The sequence below is a fragment of the Anomaloglossus baeobatrachus genome, chromosome 2 (assembly GCF_048569485.1).
Source record: "Anomaloglossus baeobatrachus isolate aAnoBae1 chromosome 2, aAnoBae1.hap1, whole genome shotgun sequence".
NCBI classification, from domain to species: Eukaryota; Metazoa; Chordata; class Amphibia; order Anura; family Aromobatidae; genus Anomaloglossus; species Anomaloglossus baeobatrachus.
Window position 1 is genome coordinate 478,921,532 of NC_134354.1, and position 19,217 is coordinate 478,940,748.

The 19,217-nt window shown below is 49.6% G+C and overlaps 1 protein-coding gene across 1 annotated transcript in view; it reads right to left on the reverse strand.

The window, feature by feature from the left end:
* Positions 1 to 9,710: 9,710 nt before the first annotated feature.
* The window catches only part of TXNDC9 (thioredoxin domain containing 9), a 29,711-nt gene continuing 20,204 nt past the window's right edge, over positions 9,711 to 19,217 (reverse strand). The window contains exon 5 of the mRNA XM_075336409.1: positions 9,711 to 10,140. Within this exon, the coding sequence (XP_075192524.1) occupies positions 10,020 to 10,140 (121 nt within the window). The 3' untranslated portion in view covers positions 9,711 to 10,019. The remainder of the gene's footprint in view (positions 10,141 to 19,217) is intronic.

Here is a 19,217-nt window from a genome sequence, read left to right on the forward strand (position 1 = left end):
CAATAAGTAACCTAGCAGGCCTGCGAGGCCCCAGGTATGCGTTTTAGGGTTAACTTCTTCCTGAGCTGCTTTTAACTTCTGCCTATTCTCTGGTGTGGGCTGTGTTACCATCTCTGCTTCTGCTCCCTTCAAGACCTCTAAGCAATCAATTTCCCCGTCTACTACGAGACTTACACCGGCAAACGTCTCTAACTAAAAGGCCTCTCAGGTATGCCTTCATGGCGTCCCAAACTACCAATGGATCCGCACTACCTCTATTAAAGGGCAAAATATTCCAGAATCTCACTGGCTATACCGTCCATGTCAATACTTTTTACCCAAACTGGATGTAGCTTCCATTCTCTTGTTAGCCTCTCCCCTGCTCCCGTTTTTTAATAGATACCAGTTTTGGACTATGATTCGATATTACTCTAGCCAAATATTCAACATTTGAAATGCCAGAATCCATCATTTCATTTCCCAAGGCCAGGTCTATACGGGAAGGCGTACCATGGGTCACTGAGTGACAGGAAAAACAGGTCACCGCTAAATTCCTTATCCTCCAAACGTCTACCAACCCCAATTCTTCAATAAAGATACCAAATGCTGTCGTTCCGTCCCTCCTCGCCTCCCGTGAGTTTCTGCTCCTGTCCCAATATGCATTTATGACATTATTAAAGTCTTTTTGGCGCACTTTAAAAGCATTTATATTGTTACCCTTTTCTAGTGATCCTCAACATAAGCTGCTACTATTTTTGCACTTGCACGTTATTAGATTGATACTTTTAAACCGCTTCATTTTTATTGTTCAGTCTTTATGAGATTTACAGTTTTTACAATGCGATTACACTAACTTTGGTCCAAACAATTTTTTATTCATAAGGGGACCTTGTCTGAATTTTCTATTTTATGTCTTGCAGTATTCAAGCTTTTTTCTGATTGAGCACTAGGGTGTACTCCATTGCTCTGTACATTATCCCCTAGAAAAATATTGTAATGTTTTTAACATTTGTCTCCAATAAAATTTGATCTCAATGAGTGATCCCTTTTCTATTCATACAGATGTATTAATTCACATTTGGGAACCAATAATTACGGTACTTTTTTGGGCTCATTTTGTTGGTTTAGTGTTTTGGGGGTACAGGAGGTGGAGTGACTGAAAAACACAAGCCCTTTTTCTTTTTGGTAAGTTTTCAACTGTAAAAAAAAATGTTTATTTTTTTGCTTAAAATACATAGGAAATGTGTCATCTTTAACTCTATGCCTTTTGGAAATCTCTTCAACTTGCCTAACTGTTCACAATACTGCTGATAAAATCCTGATAGACTGTTGTGGTTTCAATTCTAAGAAGTGACACCTCTTTGGAACAAGGGTCTTGTGCCCTACAAAATGCTTCTCTTAAGATTAAATAGCAAAAACCTGCTGATATTCCCATTAAAAGGGAATCTTATGTAAAAAAAAAAAAAAAAACAAACCCACCCCCCCCCCCAAAAAAAAAAAACCCCACTATTAACCTAAAGATATAAGGTTAATCTACAGGTTTATAGCATCCAGACGTCATGCTGCTGCACTGAGAGCCCCGCTGCTGGGAAGAAATTAACTTATTCCTCCTGGCAGCCTTGGGCTTTCAGTCAGCGAGGCATGTCTGACGTGGTTTCAGTCACCACTCACACAGTGCATAGTGACTGCTAGTTGTAACCAAACTCCTGGTAGTGACTGTCAGCCAGCTCAACATAGCATCAGTACAGAGCAGGCTGATGACGTGTCTTCAGTCACAGCTCAGTATACAGTGAACACTTGCAGCAATTACATCCCCCGGCACTGACTGACAGCTGGCGCTAATGCACAGCTGTCAGTCAGTGCCAGGGGCACGATTATAGCCGCCACTCACTATACACTGACTGATGACAGAAGTGGTGTCGGCGTCACCCCATGACTGAATTTAGAGGCTGCCGGGAGGAGTAAAGTTAATTTCTTCATGGCAGCAGGTAGGTTCAGAATGCTATTAATTTGCAGATTAAGCCCATAGCTACAGGTTAAAAGCTTTTTTTTTTTTTTTTACATGACCCATTCCCTTTAAACATTTTTTTCTGTTATAGAAATCTTATTTTACAGTAAATTATTAGAGATAGATTGAAAAAAGGTCATGAAGAGTCATATGAGGTGACCTCTTGATTGCAATAGGTTCAGCTTCTCTAACTCCAGGTGAACAGCAATTAACATCAGGTGAAAAGCCAGAGAATTTCAGCATTGATATTAGAAGCAAATAAAAACACAAGGAAAAGCTGGCTCTTTAGTTTATTATTAGTCTGCTTAAAAAAGGAGCTACAATATTTGAATATGAAAATGGTTTCATTGCCATATTGATCATTATAAGGCCCCAAGGTTCGGACAGAAAATAAGATGTAACAGAAATTGTATTTATTTGAAGACTATAAAAGTTCAGTCAAAAATAGAACCTATTATCTGTATGCCAAACACATTTTAGAGTGATGACCACACCTAGGAGAACATTTAAAGTGTACCTATTATAACACTTTAGTCAGCAGTGAATCATTTAATAAAAAGGTACAAGACTGCAGCCTGCCCCTGTTATACTTGGCAGATTCTCAGAGGGGAAGTGGGCAGTGTATAGCACTCTGGTCATATCTCTATGCAGAGTATAGGACAGCCATGGGGCACAGCGCTTAGCTTCTATCTCTGCAGTTCAGAGATCAGTGGGGGGTCTCTGCCCTCATTCTCAAATAGGTACACTTAACATTTGAGGTTACAGGTTCCATTTAATGACAGTACGGTTAACCTTCAGGTACATAGTGTTAGAATGATGCCTGTCTGCCTTAGGCTGAGGTCACAAGACCATATAATTTATATATTATATATATAAAAAAGGCTTATTTAATTTATTTTCTTCCAGAAAAGTAGAACGATGTTTCCTCACTCATCAGTATGCAGTCAGTTTTTTTTTCTCTCTGTAAGGCTACTTTCACACATCCGGTTTGAGCACTGAGGCTCAATCCGGCTGTGAAAACTATGCAACGGATGCGGCGAAAACACCGCATCCTTTGCATAAGTTTTTACATGCGGCCCGTCCGTTTTTTTCCGGTTGCGGCATGCTACTGAGCATGCGCAGTGGAAAAAACCGCATGCGGCGAGCGAATGCGTTTGTTTCCACATCGCGCCGCATCCGGCCTCCATAGGTATGCATTGGAAAATGCGCCGCAGCGGCCGGATGCGTCGCGATGCGGTGTTTTTTGCCGGAGCAAAAAACGTTGCAGAGAACGTTCGATCCGGCCGCGGCATCGGCTAAATCTGCTGCATGCGGCAAAAACCGGACCGAACGCAAGCCCCTGCGGCACAATACGGCACTAATGTAAGTCTATGCAAAAAAACCCGCAACCGGCGTTACAAAAGCCGGTTGCGGTTTTTCTGCAGAACGCCGTATTGTGCCGCAGAGCAAAAATCCGGATGTGTGAAAGTGGCCTAACTAATATTCTTTTGCATGCTACAGAATTGCAATGTATCCCTAAAAAAAATGGATGTCACTAGGATGGCGTCCATATTTTTCTTGGAGTCATTGACTTGTATTGGCGAGTCTTGCATGATGTATGTTGCAACTTTTTTCTCTTCCAGAATCTGGAGGAGAAAAACCCCAAAAACAACTGACCATCTGCTCTAACTCAGACTAAAGGCCGCTTTACACGCTACAACATCGCCCAAGCAATCTCGTTGGGGTCACGGAATTTGTGACGCACATCCGGCGCTTTAGCGATTTCTTTGCATGTGACACCTATGAGTGATTTTGAATAGTCGCAAAAACATTCAAAATCGCTCATCGGTGACATGCCCCCCCCTATTCCCAAATATCGTTGCTGCTGCGTGTACGATGTAGTTCGTCGTTCCTGCGGCAGCACACATCGCTATGTGTGACACCGCAAGAACGAGGAACCTCACCTTACCTGCGGTCGCTGGCAATGAGGAAGGAAGGAGGTGGGCGGGATGTTACGTCCCGCTCATCTCCGCCCCTCCGCTTCTAATGGGCGCCCGCTTAGTGACGTCGAACGAACCGCCCCCTTAGAAAGGAGGCGGTTCACCGGTCACAGCGACGTCGCTAGGCAGGTAAGTCAGTATGACGGGTCTGAGCGATATGCGCCACGGGCAGTGATTTGCCCGTGTCGCACAACCGATGGGGGCGGGTACGCACGCTAGCTATATCGGTAACGATATCGCAGCGTGTAAAGCGGCCTTTACATTGGTCCCAGTGCAATGTAAGATATTCTCTCATTACACTCATCCGATTCATACGCTCGTGTGAACAAGGCCTTACTGAAAACGCAACTACCCGAAGAAAATGAATTTATTTACTCCTCGCGTCAGCTGTAAGTACGCCCTGGTACTTTGATGGACAGCTCGCTCCGTAGTGCATCTGTGTACAGAGCGAGCTGTCAATCAACGAGGCGGGGGTTTCTTACAGCATAGTGAGTAGTGACTGTAGCCCAGTGACAAAGCTGGTGTCCCAAAGGAAGAGAAGTTGAATTTCTCCTGGTAGCCGAACTTTCAGAAAGGTGGCCAGGCCAAACTGGTTTATAATTTCCCAGCAGATTAACCCTATATCTGCATTTAAATAGCAATTTCTGAGGTGACAAATACCATGTAACTATTGCAAGTAAAATTATATCTAATGATGAGCGAGTTTTGAAATACCCGGATTTACGATACTCATAACGAGTACTGTCTAATACTCGCATATGTATTCCATATAGCAATGTGCAATGCAAGTCAATGGGGAAAGACTCGCAATGTAAGAAGTAACCTGAATGCCGCACTATTCGTGCGAGTAGCAAATAGTGCGGCATTTGGGTTACTCGTTACATTGCGAGTTTTTCCCCATTCACTTGCACTGCACACACTATTCGCAATGCATACGCGAGTATTAGGCAGTACTTGTTACCATGAATCCAAGTATTTTGAAACTCGCTCATCATTAATTATATCCATAAAACTCATGTGTAATTTAACAAAAAAAAAAAGAGAATTTTGTTTACTTACCGTAAATTCTTTTTCTTATAGTTCCGTATTGGGAGACCCCAGACATTGGGTGTATAGCTTCTGCCTCCGGAGGACACACAAAGTACTACACTCAAAAGTGTAGCTCCTCCCTCTGAGCATATACACCCCCTGGATAACCAGATCTAGCCAGTTTAGTGCAAAAGCTGAAGGAGAATAGCCACCCACAAGTAGAGATAGAGCAAGAACCGGAACAACCGGAGCCTCTGTCTACAACAGCCGGTGATAACACGCGGAACAAGAAACTGCCAACAGGCAACAGGGAGGGTGCTGGGTCTCCCAATACGGAACTATAAGAAAGAATTTACGGTAAGTAAACAAAATTCTCTTTTTCTTTATCGTTCCTATGGGAGACCCAGACATTGGGACGTCTCAAAGCAGTCCATGGGTGGGAATAAACAGAAAACTGAGAAGTAGGCGGAGCCTAACTTCACAAGTGGGCGACAGCCGCCTGAAGGATGTGTCTGCCAAGCTCGCATCTGCCGAAGCATGAGCATGCACTTGGTAGTGCTTTGAAAAGGTATGCAGGCTAGTCCAAGTGGCAGCCTGACAGACCTGCTGAGCCGTAGCCTGGTGCCTGAAAGCCCAAGAGGCACCGACAGCTCTGGTCGAGTGTGCCTTGGTCCCCGGCGGGGGAGGCACCTGAGTACACTGGTAGGCATCGGATATGGCCGACCTAATCCAACGAGCTAAGGTCGGCTTAGAAGCCGAGAGGCCCTTACGCCGACCTGTGGTTAGCACAAAAATAGAGGTGCACCGCCTAAGAACAGCGGTGCGAGACACATAGATCCGGAGCGCCCGCACCAGATCCAGAGTATGCAACGCTTTTTCAAAGCGATGAACAGGAGCCGGACAAAAGGAAGGCAGGGAAATGTCCCGGTGAAGGTGGAAAGGAGAAACCACCTTAGGGAGAAAATCTGGAGTCGGACAGAGAACCACCTTGTCTTGATGAAAAACCAAAAAAGGTGACTCCGAAGAGAGCGCAGCCAAATCAGAGACTCTCCTGAGGGAAGTTATGGCCACTAGAAAGACCACTTTCTGTGAAAGACGAGACAAAAACCTCCCTAAGAGGCTCAAAGGGGGGTTTCTGCAAGGCCGTGAGGACCAGATTGAGGTCCCAGGGATCCAAGGGCCGCCGGTAAGGCGGAATGATGTGAGACGCGCCCTGCATGAAGGTGCGCACCTGAGCCAGCCGGGCGATACGCCGCTGGAACAACACTGACAGAGCCGAGACTTGTCCCTTGAGTGAATTGAGGGATAGTCCTAGCTGCAGACCGGACTGTAGAAAGGACAGAAGGGTCGGCAAGGAAAAAGGCCAAGGAGCATGGCCGGAAGAGCGACACCAGGACAGGAAAATTCTCCAGGTCCTGTGATAGATTTTGGCCGAGGAAGACTTCCGAGCCCGAGTCATAGTGGAGATTACTTCAGGAGGAATACCAGAAGCCGTCAAGATCCAGGACTCAAGAGCCACGCCGTCAATCTGAGAGCCGCAGAGTTCTGGCGGAAAAACGGACCTTGTGAGAGAAGGTCTGGACGGTCCGGAAGATGCCACGGCACCTCTACGGACAGATGGAGCAGGTCTGGGTACCAAGCTCGCCTGGGCCAGTCCGGTGCAATGAGGATGACCCGACGGCCCTCCATTCTGATCTTGTGCAGAACTCTGGGCAAGAGAGCTAGAGGGGGAAACACGTAGGACAGACGAAACTGGGACCAATCTTGAACCAGAGCGTCCGCTGCAAGGGCCTGAGGATCGTGGGAGCGAGCCACGTAAACCGGAACCTTGTTGTTGTGACGGGATGCCATTAGGTCCACTTCCGGAGTGCCCCACTTGCGGCAGATTGACTGAAACACTGCTGGATGCAGGGACCACTCGCCACTGTCCACGGTTTGACGGCTGAGATAATCTGCTTCCCAGTTTTCCACGCCTGGGATGTGGACTGCGGATATGGTGGACTTGGAGTCCTCCGTCCATTGAAGGATGCGTTGAACCTCCAACATTGCCAGGCAGCTGCGTGTCCCGCCTTGGTGATTGATGTAGGCAACCGCTGTCGCGTTGTCTGACTGGACTCGGATGTGCTTGCCCGTCAAAAGGTGGTGAAAGGCTAGGAGAGCCAGAAGCACAGCTCTGGTTTCCAGCACATTGATCGAGAGGGCTGACTCGGACGGAGTCCAAGTGCCCTGTGCTCGGTGGTGGAGACATACCGCTCCCCAGCCGGATAGACTGGCATCCGTGGTGAGGATCACCCAGGACGGGGCCAGGAAGGAGCGTCCCTGAGACAGGGAGAGGGGTCGAAGCCACCACTGAAGGGAGCCCCTGGTCTGTGGCGACAGAGCCACTAGCCTGCGACTGGTTCCTACCCTGGGCAGGTTTCCTGGTTTTAGTTTGTGGCATGGAAGTACTCTTCCCGCCAGTAGCTTCCTTAATAATTTCATCCAGTTGTTCACCAAATAGCCTGGATCCAGCAAAAGGGAGCCCAGCAAGGTACTTCTTTGAAGAAGCATCTGCCTTCAAATCTCGAAGCCACAAGATCCTGCGGATAGCGAGGGAATTAGCCGATGCCACCGCAGTGCGGTGAGAAGCCTCCAGCATGGCAGACATGGCATAGGATGAAAAAGCTGAAGCTTGGGAAGTTAAGGCAACCATTTCGGGCATAGATTCCCTGGTGAGGGAATGCATCTCCTCTAGAGAAGCAGAGATGGCTTTGAGAGCCCACACTGCTGCAAAAGATGGGGAGAACGAGGCCCCAGCCGCCTCATATACAGATTTGGCCAGAAGGTCAACCTGGCGGTCAGTGGCATCCTTAAGAGAGGTGCCATCAGCCACTGATACAACGGTCCGGGCTGAGAGTCTAGACACCGGAGGGTCTACCTTTGGTGAATGAGCCCACTCCTTGACTACCTCAGGTGGAAAGGGAAAACGGTCATCAGAACATCGCTTTGGGAAGCGTTTGTCAGGACAGGCCCTAGGCTTGGTCACAGTGGCCTGAAAACTGGAGTGGTTAAAGAACACACTCCTTGTCCTCTTAGGCAAGGTAAACTGGTGCTTTTCTGCCAGAGAGGGTTGCTCCTCTGATACTGGCGGATTGAGGTCCAGTACAGAATTAATGGACGCAATCAAATCACTAACATCTGCGTCACTTTCGGACAGATCAATGGGGCACATGGAGGTAGCGTCCGAGCCCCCAGTAAAGGCATCCTCCTCGTCCTGCGAGTCAGCTCGTGAATCAGAGCCGCGGGACGAGGAAGGAGAGGGGACCCTGCGTCTCCTTTTAGGAGGACGGGGTCTGGGAGCAGATGAAGAATCCTCTGTGAGCTCTGCTGAGAGAGCCCTAGCAGCAGAGGCTCCCTGAGAAGGGGGCTGATCCATGTTCAGCAAAGTCCGGGACAGCTGTCCCATGGAGTCGGCAAAAGACTGGGAGATTGACCTAGAGAAGGATTCTACCCAAGCCGGGGGTTCAGCCACCGGAGCCGGAGCAGCCGGAGGGACCACTGTGGGTGCGATTCCAGGCTGAGGCATTGTCAGGTTAGAGCAGGCATCACAATGTGGATATGTGCTCGGTTCAGGCAGCACGAGCTTACATGTAGTGCATATTGAGTACAGCCTTGCAGCCTTGCTCCTCGTGTGAGACATGCTGCTGAAGTGGGGGCTCTGAGCCAGAATGACCCCCCAGAGAGTATATAAGAAGGTCCACAACCGGAGGTTGTGGCTTACCAGACCGTTTGTGTGCCCTCCAGATCCCACAGCCCGGACCCCCAAGCAGCTTAGCAGGGATGCTGCAGCCAGCGCTGATCCAGAGAAAAACGCTGAGAAAATGGCGCCGGAGCGAGGAGAGAGGGGGCGGGACCTGCTCTGAGAGCGGGATCTGGAGGGCCAAGGAGATTTACAGGGGAGAGGACATGTACTCAGAGAGGAGTGTCCCTCCCCTGTGCCGAACGGCCGCTGGGCGGAGCCGCACTGTCCCTCTGCATGATTGACATGCGAGGGCAGTGAAATAGAAAGTAGGCCTCCGGCGAAGCCGGGGCCTAAATTTAAACGATGCGGCCGGCGCGCAGGCACCATCGGCGCGGTTCTCAGGCGACAGCCAGAGAACCGGCCGGAAATGTCACAAAAGTTACACAGCACACTCTCCCACCATAATAAAGTACCGGGACCCCCCGAATATAAACGTCTCAGGTACTTAGCTTGCTGAGACGCAGGGTTCCAAGTCCCTGGGGATGAGTGCTCCGTCCAGCAGGATCCTGAAGGGCTGCGGATGGAGACCGGTCTCCTGCAAAGCAAGGAGAACCGTGCTGGCTCCCACTTCAAGCCAGAGCCCGAGGGATGGTGAAGGAGCGCGGCATGTAAGGCTCCAGCCTTGGAATCAACCTTAAACAGCACCGCCGACAGTGGGGTGAGAAGGGACATGCCGGGAGTCCAGGCTTGGACCCGCTTTTCTTCAAAAACTTTCCAAAAATGAAAAATCATTTGAGAATGCATGTGTGGGTGTATGCCTCCTGAACACAAAGCAATGAACTGGCTAGATCTGGTTATCCAGGGGGTGTATATGCTCAGAGGGAGGAGCTACACTTTTTAGTGTAGTACTTTGTGTGTCCTCCGGAGGCAGAAGCTATACACCCAATGTCTGGGTCTCCCATAGGAACGATAAAGAAAACAAAAAGATAAAAACTACATTTTTGCAAGAGATGTATTCAATCAAGATTCTGTAAGTCACAAAGGGAACCTCCATGTATATTTTAGGATTGCTGTATATAAATAGCTGAGGTTATAAAACTTTTGTTAAGAAAAGTACTGCATTTTAGAGCAAGATGTCAGCTGCCAAACTCAACCAATAACCTAGCTTGTAATAGACCAAGATGTCTGCACTTCTGTACGGATGGACTGTATATCCCCAGAGAGGGATGATCAGAGACCCAACTCATCTTAGCATGTGGCATAAAAAGGTGGCTCAGTCACAGAAGAACATAAAGGTAAATGCCTAATCATCGTCATCGGAGTCTGAATCGTATTTCTTTCCTCGTATACTTTTCTTTTCCAGCTTTGTGAAGTGAGAACCATATTTCTTCTGACTTTGAATAGGAGGCTCCATAAGATTTCCACTAGAATGGAAAATAAACAAAACAAAGTATGCATAAAAAAGATAATAAAACAAAGCAATACAAAGAGCGAATAACTCGGCCATAATTATTATTATTATAGCGCCATTTATTCCATGGCGCTTTACAAGTGAGAGAGGGTATACGTACAAAAATCATTAACAGTACAAGACAGACTGGTATAGGAGGAGAGAGGACCCTGCCCGCGAGGGCTCACAGTCTACAGGGAATGGGTGATTGTACAATAGGTGAGGACAGAGCTGGTTGCGCAGTTGTCTACTGGACTGAGGGCTATTGTAGGTTGTAGGCTTGTTGGAAGAGGTGGGTCTTGAGGTTCCTCTTGAAGCTTTCCACGGTAGTGGAGAGTCTGATGTGCTGAGGTAGAGCGTTCCAGAGTATGGGGGATGCACGGGAGAAATCTTGTACGCGATTGTGGGAAGAGGAGATAAGAGAGGAGCAGAGAAGGAGATCTTGTGAGGATCTGAGGTTGCGTGCAGGTAGGTACCGGGAGACTAGGTCACAGATGTAGGGAGGAGACAGGTTGTGCATGGCTTTGCATGTCATGGTTAATGTTTTGAACTGGAGTCATTGGGAAGCCAGTGAAGGGATTGGCAAAGTGGCGAGGCTGGGGAGTAGCGAGGGGAGAGGTGAATTAAGCGGGCCGCAGAGTTTAGGATAGATTGGAGGGGTGCAAGAGTGTTGGAAGGGAGGCCAGAGAGCAGGAGGTTGCAGTAGTCAAGGCGGGAGAGGATGAGGGCATTCACTAATGTTTTTGCAGATTCTTGGTTAAGGAAAGCACGGATCCGGGAGATATTTTTGAGTTGTAATCGGCATGAGTTGAAGAGGGCTTGGATGTGTGGCTTGAAGGATAGAGCAGAGTCGAGGGTTACTCCAAGGCAACGAGCTTGTGAGACTGGGGTGAGTGAGCAACCATCAAGTTTGATGGAAAGGCTTGTTGGAGGAGATGAGTGAGGCGGGGAAAAGACAATGAACTCTGTTTTGTCCATGTTAAGTTTTAGGAATCGTGCAGAGAAGAAGGATGAAATAGCAGACAGACATTGTGGAATTTTGGTTAGTAGAGAGGTAATGTCAGGTCCAGAGAGGTAGATCTGTGTGTCATTGGCATAGAGATGATACTGGAAGCCGTGGGACTCTATGAGCTGTCCCAGGCCGAAGGTGTAGATGGAGAACAGTAGGGGTCCAAGAACTGAGCCTTGGGGGGGACACCGACAGATAGGGGGCGAGATGAGGAAGTGGTGTGAGAATGGGAGACGCTGAAAGTTCGGTCGGTTAGGTATGAGGAGATCCAAGATAGGGCCAAGTCTGTGATGCCCAGAGATGAGAGAATCTGTAGGAGGAGGGAATGGTCTACTGTGTCGAAGGCAGAGGACAGGTCCAGGAGGAGGAGGATAGAGTAGTGTCGCTTGGCTTTGGCGGTTAGTAGATCATTGGTGACTTTGGTTAGGGCAGTTTCGGTAGAATGATGTGGTCGGAAGCCAGATTGAAGCTGGTCAAAGAGGGAGCAGGAGGAGAGGTATGAGGACAATTCAAGATGGACATGCTGTTCCAGTAGTTTTGAGGCATAGGGGAGAAGGGATATGGGGCGATAGTTTGACACAGAGGATGGGTCAAGGGAGGGCTTTTTGAGGATGGGTGTAATAGAGGCATGTTTAAAGCATGAAGGGAATACACCAGTTGTTAGTGATAGTTTGAAGAGATGGGTTAGGGCTGGGATGAGGACTGCGGTGATGTTGGGGATGAGGTGCGATGGGAGCGGGTCCAGTGCACAGGTGGTTAGATGTGATCTTGAGAGTAGAGTGGAGAGATTGTTTTCTGTCATGGTGGAGAAGCTGGATTTGGAGGAAGAGGGATGAGTAGCTATGATGAGGGGCTGTGGTGATTGTGGGCCAAAGCTTGCTCTGATATTGTCAATCTTCCGCTTGAAGAAAGAGGCAAAGTCTTCAGCTGAGAGGAGAGGGAGGTGGTGCAGGAGGACGGAGGAGAGAATTGAAAGTATTGAATAGCTGTTTAGGGTTGTGAGAGAGAGAAGATATGAGGGATCAGAAGTAGGTTTGTTTTGCAGCAGTGAGTGTGGACTTGAAAGTGGTGAGGGACTCTTTATATGCAATGAAGTGCTCAGTGGAATGAGACCTCTTCCATCTGCGCTCAGCAATTCTGGAAGCCCGTCTTAGTTCTTTAGTCTGCCTCGTGTGCCAGGATTGCCTGTTGATTGTGCGGGTTTTGGTGTGTGTGAGGGGGGCAGCTGATTCGAGAGCTGCAGAGATTGTAGTAGTGTATAAAGTTGCAGCGGCATCTGCATCATGTAGAAATGCAATGTCTGTGAGGGGGATAAGGGACTGAGAAAGGGCGTGTAAATCAATGTGTTTGATATTTCTGCGAGGGTGTGGAAGTTTGTGGAGGGAGGGGTTGCATACTTGGAGAAGAGAGGGAAGAGAATGTGAGTAGGTTGTGGTCAGACAGGGGGAGAGGCGAGTTAGAGAGGATAGATAGGGAACAGAGGCAAGTCAAGATGAGGTCCAGCGTGTGGCCATCTTTGTGGGTAGCTGCAGAAGACCATTGGGTGAGGCTGAAGGAGGAAGCGAGTGTTAGAAGTTTGGAGACAGATGAGTGGGAAGTGTCAATGGGGATGTTGAAATCGCCCATGATGATGGTGGGGATGTCGGTGGAAAGGAAGTGTAGTAGCCTGGTGGTGAAATAGTCAAAAAAGGCAGTGTCTGGCCCTGGAGGGCGGTAAATGACAGCCAGCTGAAGGTTGGAGGGGGCGTAGATGCGTACGGAGTGTACCTCAAAAGATGGGAGCGTAACAGAGGGTGGTAGTGGAATTGGTGTAAAGGAGAATTGGTCAGACAGGAGCAAACCAACTCCTCCACCATGCTTGTTACTGGGGCGGGGTGTGGGAGACAGTTGGAGACCGCCATAAGAAAGTGCAGCAGGAGAGGCAGTGTCAGAGGGGGTGAGCCAGGTTTCTGTGATGGCGAGGAAGGAGAGTTTATTAGTGATGAAAAGATCATGAATGTAGGATAGTTTGTTGCAGACAGAGCGAGCGTTCCATAGAGCTCCTGTTAGTGGGACTGGGGGAGCGGGGGCTGGGTGAATGGGTATGAGGTTTGCGAGGTTGCGGAAATTTGTGTTAGGTTGTTGAAGAGGGTTTGAAGTGACAATAGGGATGTGGTGAGGAGGACCAGGATTTGGAGCAATATCCCCAGCAGTGAGGAGAAGCAGTGAGAGTGTTAGTAGGTGGTAGCAGGAGAGGCCATGAGATAGAAGTGTGTGTCTGGAGACACTGGGTGAAATGTGGAGGAAAATATCTGAAGGGAAGGTGAGATAGGCGGGGAGGATAAAGGGAGAGATGAATAGTTCATTACTGGGTTTAGGGATCAGAGGGGGCAGTAAAAAGTGAAGTATTATAGGGGTGAAAGTGAATAGAAACACAAACATTGTTTACAGTGACTATGTATGCAGTTTCCTTCCGGTCACTTCCGGCCCAATTCTGGCCTAATTCAATGCATCATACTTATATGATGCATACTTGTCATGATGCAGACAGTCTGGGGCAGACTTTTAGTTGCCCCAGTATATACACATACAAGTGCACTCAGCTGTGAAGGGGTGGGGTACAAGAATAACCCCTTGATCACTCAATCAAAAAAAACAAAAACAAAACAGATGCAGCTTCACATAGGCAAAATAAACAAAGGTAATGCATATACTGTATTTTTCGGACTATAAGACGCACCCTGGTTTTAGAGGAGGAAAATAAAAAACTTTAAGCAAAAAAATGTGGTCATGACACTGTTATGGGGCGAGGATCTGCTGCTGACACTATTATGGGGGTAATGTCCCCAAATTCTCTACTAAGGTACCCCATCCTGGTAATGATCCTCCTGCCTTGTATATGATCCTGCTATAAACCCCCATCCTGCTTATATACCAGCATCCTGCTCATATTCCCCCATCCTGTTCATATACCCCCATCCTATTGATATACCCCCCCATCCATCCTGCTCATATTCCCCCATCCATCCTGCTCATATTCCCCCATCCATCCTGCTCATATTCCCCCATCCATCCTGCTCATATACTCCCATCCTGTTCATATACCCCCCATCCTGTTCATATACCCCCCATCCATCCTGCTCATATACTCCCATCCTGCTATATGCCCCCATCGTACTCATATACCATCCTGGTATATGGCCTGTATCCTATAGCACAGAGAAAAAAAACAAACGTTTATACTCACCTTTTCCTCACTCCCTGCAGCCGATCATCTTCCTTTCTGCACCACTGACCTGTGTGTGTGTGTGTGTGTGTGTGTGTGTGTGTGTGTGTGTGTGTGTGTGTGTGTGTGTGTGTGTGTGTGTGTGTGTGTGTGTGTGTGTGTGTGTGTGTGTGTGTGTGTGTGTGTGTGTGTGTGTGTGTGTGTGTGTGTGTAGCCGTTCCCCTGCAGCACGCGATGTCTTCCTGACCAGCACAGACAGGAAGACATCGCGTGCTGCAGTGGGACGGCTCCACAAACGGGGACGGGTGAGTGTACTGATTCACTGCACCCCGTGCTAATGATGACGCGCGGGGGAGCAGTGAATACAGCCGCACATGATCACTCCAGGCTGTAATTGCCAGGGGTGCTCATGCGGGTCGGCTCTTTACTATGCACGCGTCCCCGCTCGTCCTCCCGCCCACCTGTCAGCGCCGGCTTCTGCGCTGAGAAATGGGCGGGAGGATGGGCGTGCATATGTAATGAGCGGGCCCACGTGGTCACAGCAGGCTGCTATAGCCTGCTCGTGCCCCCGATGACCCGCTCCACCGCAGCACCTCATTCCCCGCAGCCACAGTCAGACCATAAGACGCACCCCCAACTTTCCCCCAACATTTGGGGGGGGAAAAGTGCGTCTTATGGGCCTGAAAAATACGGTATACACATCTTGCAGTGGAGAGAATTAAGAGTGGTCCTTTTGTATGCACTAAAACTATCCTCATATAGTATTTGATCTTAAAAAATAAACACATAATTAATATTTTTCAGTCACTTAAAACATCAGTTTACTTCGAAAGTAAAGAAAGAAAGAAGGGAATTTTGTTTACTTACCGTAAATTCCTTTTCTTCTAGCTCCAATTGGGAGACCCAGACAATTGGGTGTATAGGCTATGCCTCCGGAGGCCGCACAAAGTATTACACTTAAAAGTGTTAAGCCCCTCCCCTTCTGCCTATACACCCCCCGTGCTCCCACGGGCTCCTCAGTTTTGGTGCAAAAGCAAGAAGGAGGAAAAGAATTAAAAACTGGTTTAAAGTAACTTCAATCCGAAGGAATATCGGAGAACTGAAACCATTCAACATGAACATGTGTACACAAAAAAACAGGGGCGGGCGCTGGGTCTCCCAATTGGAGCTAGAAGAAAAGGAATTTACGGTAAGTAAACAAAATTCCCTTCTTTGTCGCTCCATTGGGAGACCCAGACAATTGGGACGTCCAAAAGCAGTCCCTGGGTGGGTAAAATAATACCTTGTAAGAGAGCCGTAAAACGGCCTCTTCCTACAGGTGGGCAACCGCCGCCTGAAGGACTCGTCTACCTAGGCTGGCATCCGCCGAAGCATAGGTATGCACCTGATAGTGTTTCGTGAAAGTGTGCAGGCTCGACCAGGTAGCCGCCTGACACACCTGCTGAGCCGTAGCCTGGTGCCTCAAAGCCCAGGACGCGCCCACGGCTCTGGTAGAATGGGCCTTCAGCCCTGAGGGAACTGGAAGCCCAGCCGAACGGTAGGCTTCGAGAATTGGCTCCTTGATCCACCGAGCCAAGGTTGATTTGGAAGCCTGTGACCCTTTACGCTGGCCAGCGACAAGGACAAAGAGTGCATCCGAGCGGCGCAGGGGCGCCGTACGAGAAATGTAGAGTCTGAGTGCTCTCACCAGATCTAACAAGTGCAAATCCTTTTCACATTGGTGAACTGGATGAGGACAAAAAGAAGGTAAGGAGATATCCTGATTGAGATGAAAGGGGGATACCACCTTAGGGAGAAATTCCGGAACCGGACGCAGAACCACCTTGTCCTGGTGAAAAACCAGGAAAGGGGCTTTGCATGACAGCGCTGCTAGCTCAGACACTCTCCGAAGTGAAGTGACTGCTACTAGAAAAACCACTTTCTGCGAAAGGCGTGAGAGAGAAATATCTCTCATTGGCTCGAATGGTGGTTTCTGAAGAACCAGCAGCACCCTGTTCAGATCCCAGGGTTCTAACGGCCGCTTGTAAGGAGGAACGATGTGACAAACCCCCTGCAGGAACGTGCGTACCTGTGGAAGTCTGGCTAGGCGCTTCTGGAAAAACACAGAAAGCGCTGAGACTTGTCCCTTAAGGGAGCCGAGCGACAAACCCTTTTCCAGTCCAGATTGAAGGAAGGACAGAAAAGTGGGCAAGGCAAAAGGCCAGGGAGAAAAACCCTGAGCAGAGCACCATGACAGGAAAATTTTCCACGTCCTGTGGTAGATCTTGGTGGACGTTGGTTTCCTAGCCTGTCTCATAGTGGCAATGACGTCTTGAGATAACCCTGAAGACGCTAGGATCCAGGACTCAATGGCCACACAGTCAGGTTGAGGGCCGCAGAATTCAGATGGAAAAACGGCCCTTGAGATAGCAAGTCTGGTCGGTCTGGTAGTGCCCACGGTTGGCCGACCGTGAGATGCCACAGATCCGGGTACCACGACCGCCTCGGCCAGTCTGGAGCGACGAGGATGACGCGGCGGCAGTCGGCCCTGATCTTGCGTAACACTCTGGGCAACAGTGCCAGCGGAGGAAACACATAAGGGAGCTGAAACTGCGACCAATCCTGAACTAAGGCGTCTGCCGCCAGAGCTCTGGGATCTTGAGACCGTGCCATGAACACCGGTACCTTGTTGTTGTGCCGGGACGCCATGAGGTCGACGTCCGGCACCCCCCAGCGGCAACAGATCTCCTGAAACACGTCCGGGTGAAGGGACCATTCCCCTGCGTCCATGCCCTGGCGACTGAGATAGTCTGCTTCCCAGTTTTCCACGCCTGGAATGTGAACTGCAGAGATGGTGGAGGCCGTGGCTTCCACCCACATCAAAATCCGCCGGACTTCCTGGAAGGCTTGCCGACTGCGTGTGCCGCCTTGGTGATGGATGTATGCCACCGCTGTGGAATTGTCCGACTGAATTCTGATCTGCTTGCCTTCCAGCCACTGCTGGAACGCCTTCAGGGCAAGATACACTGCCCGTATTTCCAGCACATTGATCTGAAGCGAGGACTCTTGCTGGGTCCACGTACCCTGAGCCCTGTGGTGGAGAAAAACCGCTCCCCACCCTGACAGATTCGCGTCCGTCGTGACCACCTCCCAGGATGGGGGTAGGAAGGATTTCCCCTTCGATAATGAAGTGGGAAGAAGCCACCACCGAAGGGAAGCTTTGGTCGACAGAGAGGGAGACGTTCCTGTCGAGGGACGTCGGCTTCCTGTCCCATTTGCGTAGGATGTCCCATTGAAGTGGACGCAGGTGAAACTGCGCGAACGGAACTGCCTCCATTGCTGCCACCATCTTCCCCAGGAAGTGCATGAGGCGCCTCAAGGGGTGTGACTGGCCTTGAAGGAGAGATTGTACCCCTGTCTGTAGTGACCGCTGCTTGATCAGTGGAAGCTTCACTAATCGCTGAGAGGGTATGAAACTCCATGCCAAGATATGTCAGCGATTGGGCCGGTGTCAGATTTGACTTTGGAAAATTGATGATCCACCCGAAACTCTGGAGAGTCTCCAGGGTAGCGTCGAGGCTGTGTTGGCATGCCTCTAGAGAGGGTGCCTTGATCAACAGATCGTCCAAGTACGGGATCACCGAGTGACCCTGAGAGTGGAGGACCGCTACTACAGTAGCCATCACCTTGGTGAAAACCCGTGGGGCTGTTGCTAGGCCGAACGGCAGTGCCACGAACTGCAGGTGTTCGTTTTCTATGGCGAAGCGCAAGAAGCGCTGGTGCTCTGGAGCAATCGGTACGTGGAGATATGCATCCTTGATATCGATCGATGCAAGGAAATCTCCTTGGGACATTGAGGCGATGACGGAGCGGAGGGATTCCATCCGGAACCGCCTGGTCTTTACGTGTTTGTTGAGAAGTTTCAGGTCCAGGACAGGACGGAAAGACCCGTCCTTCTTTGGGACCACAAACAAGTTGGAGTAAAAACCGTGACCCTGTTGCTGAATAGGAACAGGGACCACCACTCCTTCTGCCTTCAGAGTGCCCAGCGCCTGCAGAAGAGCCTCGGCTCGCTCGGGAGGCGGGGATGACCTGAAGAATCGAGTCGGGGGACGAGAGGTGAACTCTATCTTGTAACCGTGAGACAGAATGTCTCTCACCCAACGGTCTTTTACCCGTGGCAGCCAGGTGTCGCAAAATCGGGAGAGCCTGCCACCGACCGAAGATGCGGAGTGGGGAGGCCGAAAGTCATGAGGAAGCCGCTTTGGTAGCGGCACCTCCGGTGGCCTTTTTAGGACGTGACTTAGACCGCCATGCATCAGAGTTCCTTTGATCTTTCTGAGGCCTTGTGGACGAGGAGAATTGGGACCTGCCCGCGCCCCGAAAGGACCGAAAACTCGACTGCCCCCTCCTCTGTTGGGGTATTTTCGGTTTGGGCTGGGGTAAGGATGTATCCTTTCCCTTGGATTGTTTGATGATTTCATCCAAACGCTCGCCAAACAATCGGTTGGCAGAAATTGGCAAACTGGTTAAGCGCTTTTTGGAAACAGAATCTGCCTTCCATTCCCGTAGCCACAAGGCCCTGCGGAGTACCACCGAATTGGCGGCTGCAACCGCCGTACGGCTCGCAGAGTCCAGAACAGCATTAATAGCGTAAGACGCAAATGCCGAAGTCTGTGTGGTTATGGACGCCACCTGTGGCGCGGACGTGCGTGTGGCTGCGTCGATTTGCGCTTGACCTGCTGAGATAGCATGCAGCGCCCATACGGCTGCGAATGCTGGGGCAAAAGAAGCGCCGATAGCTTCATAGATGGATTTCAACCAGAGCTCCATCTGCCTGTCAGTGGCATCTTTGAGT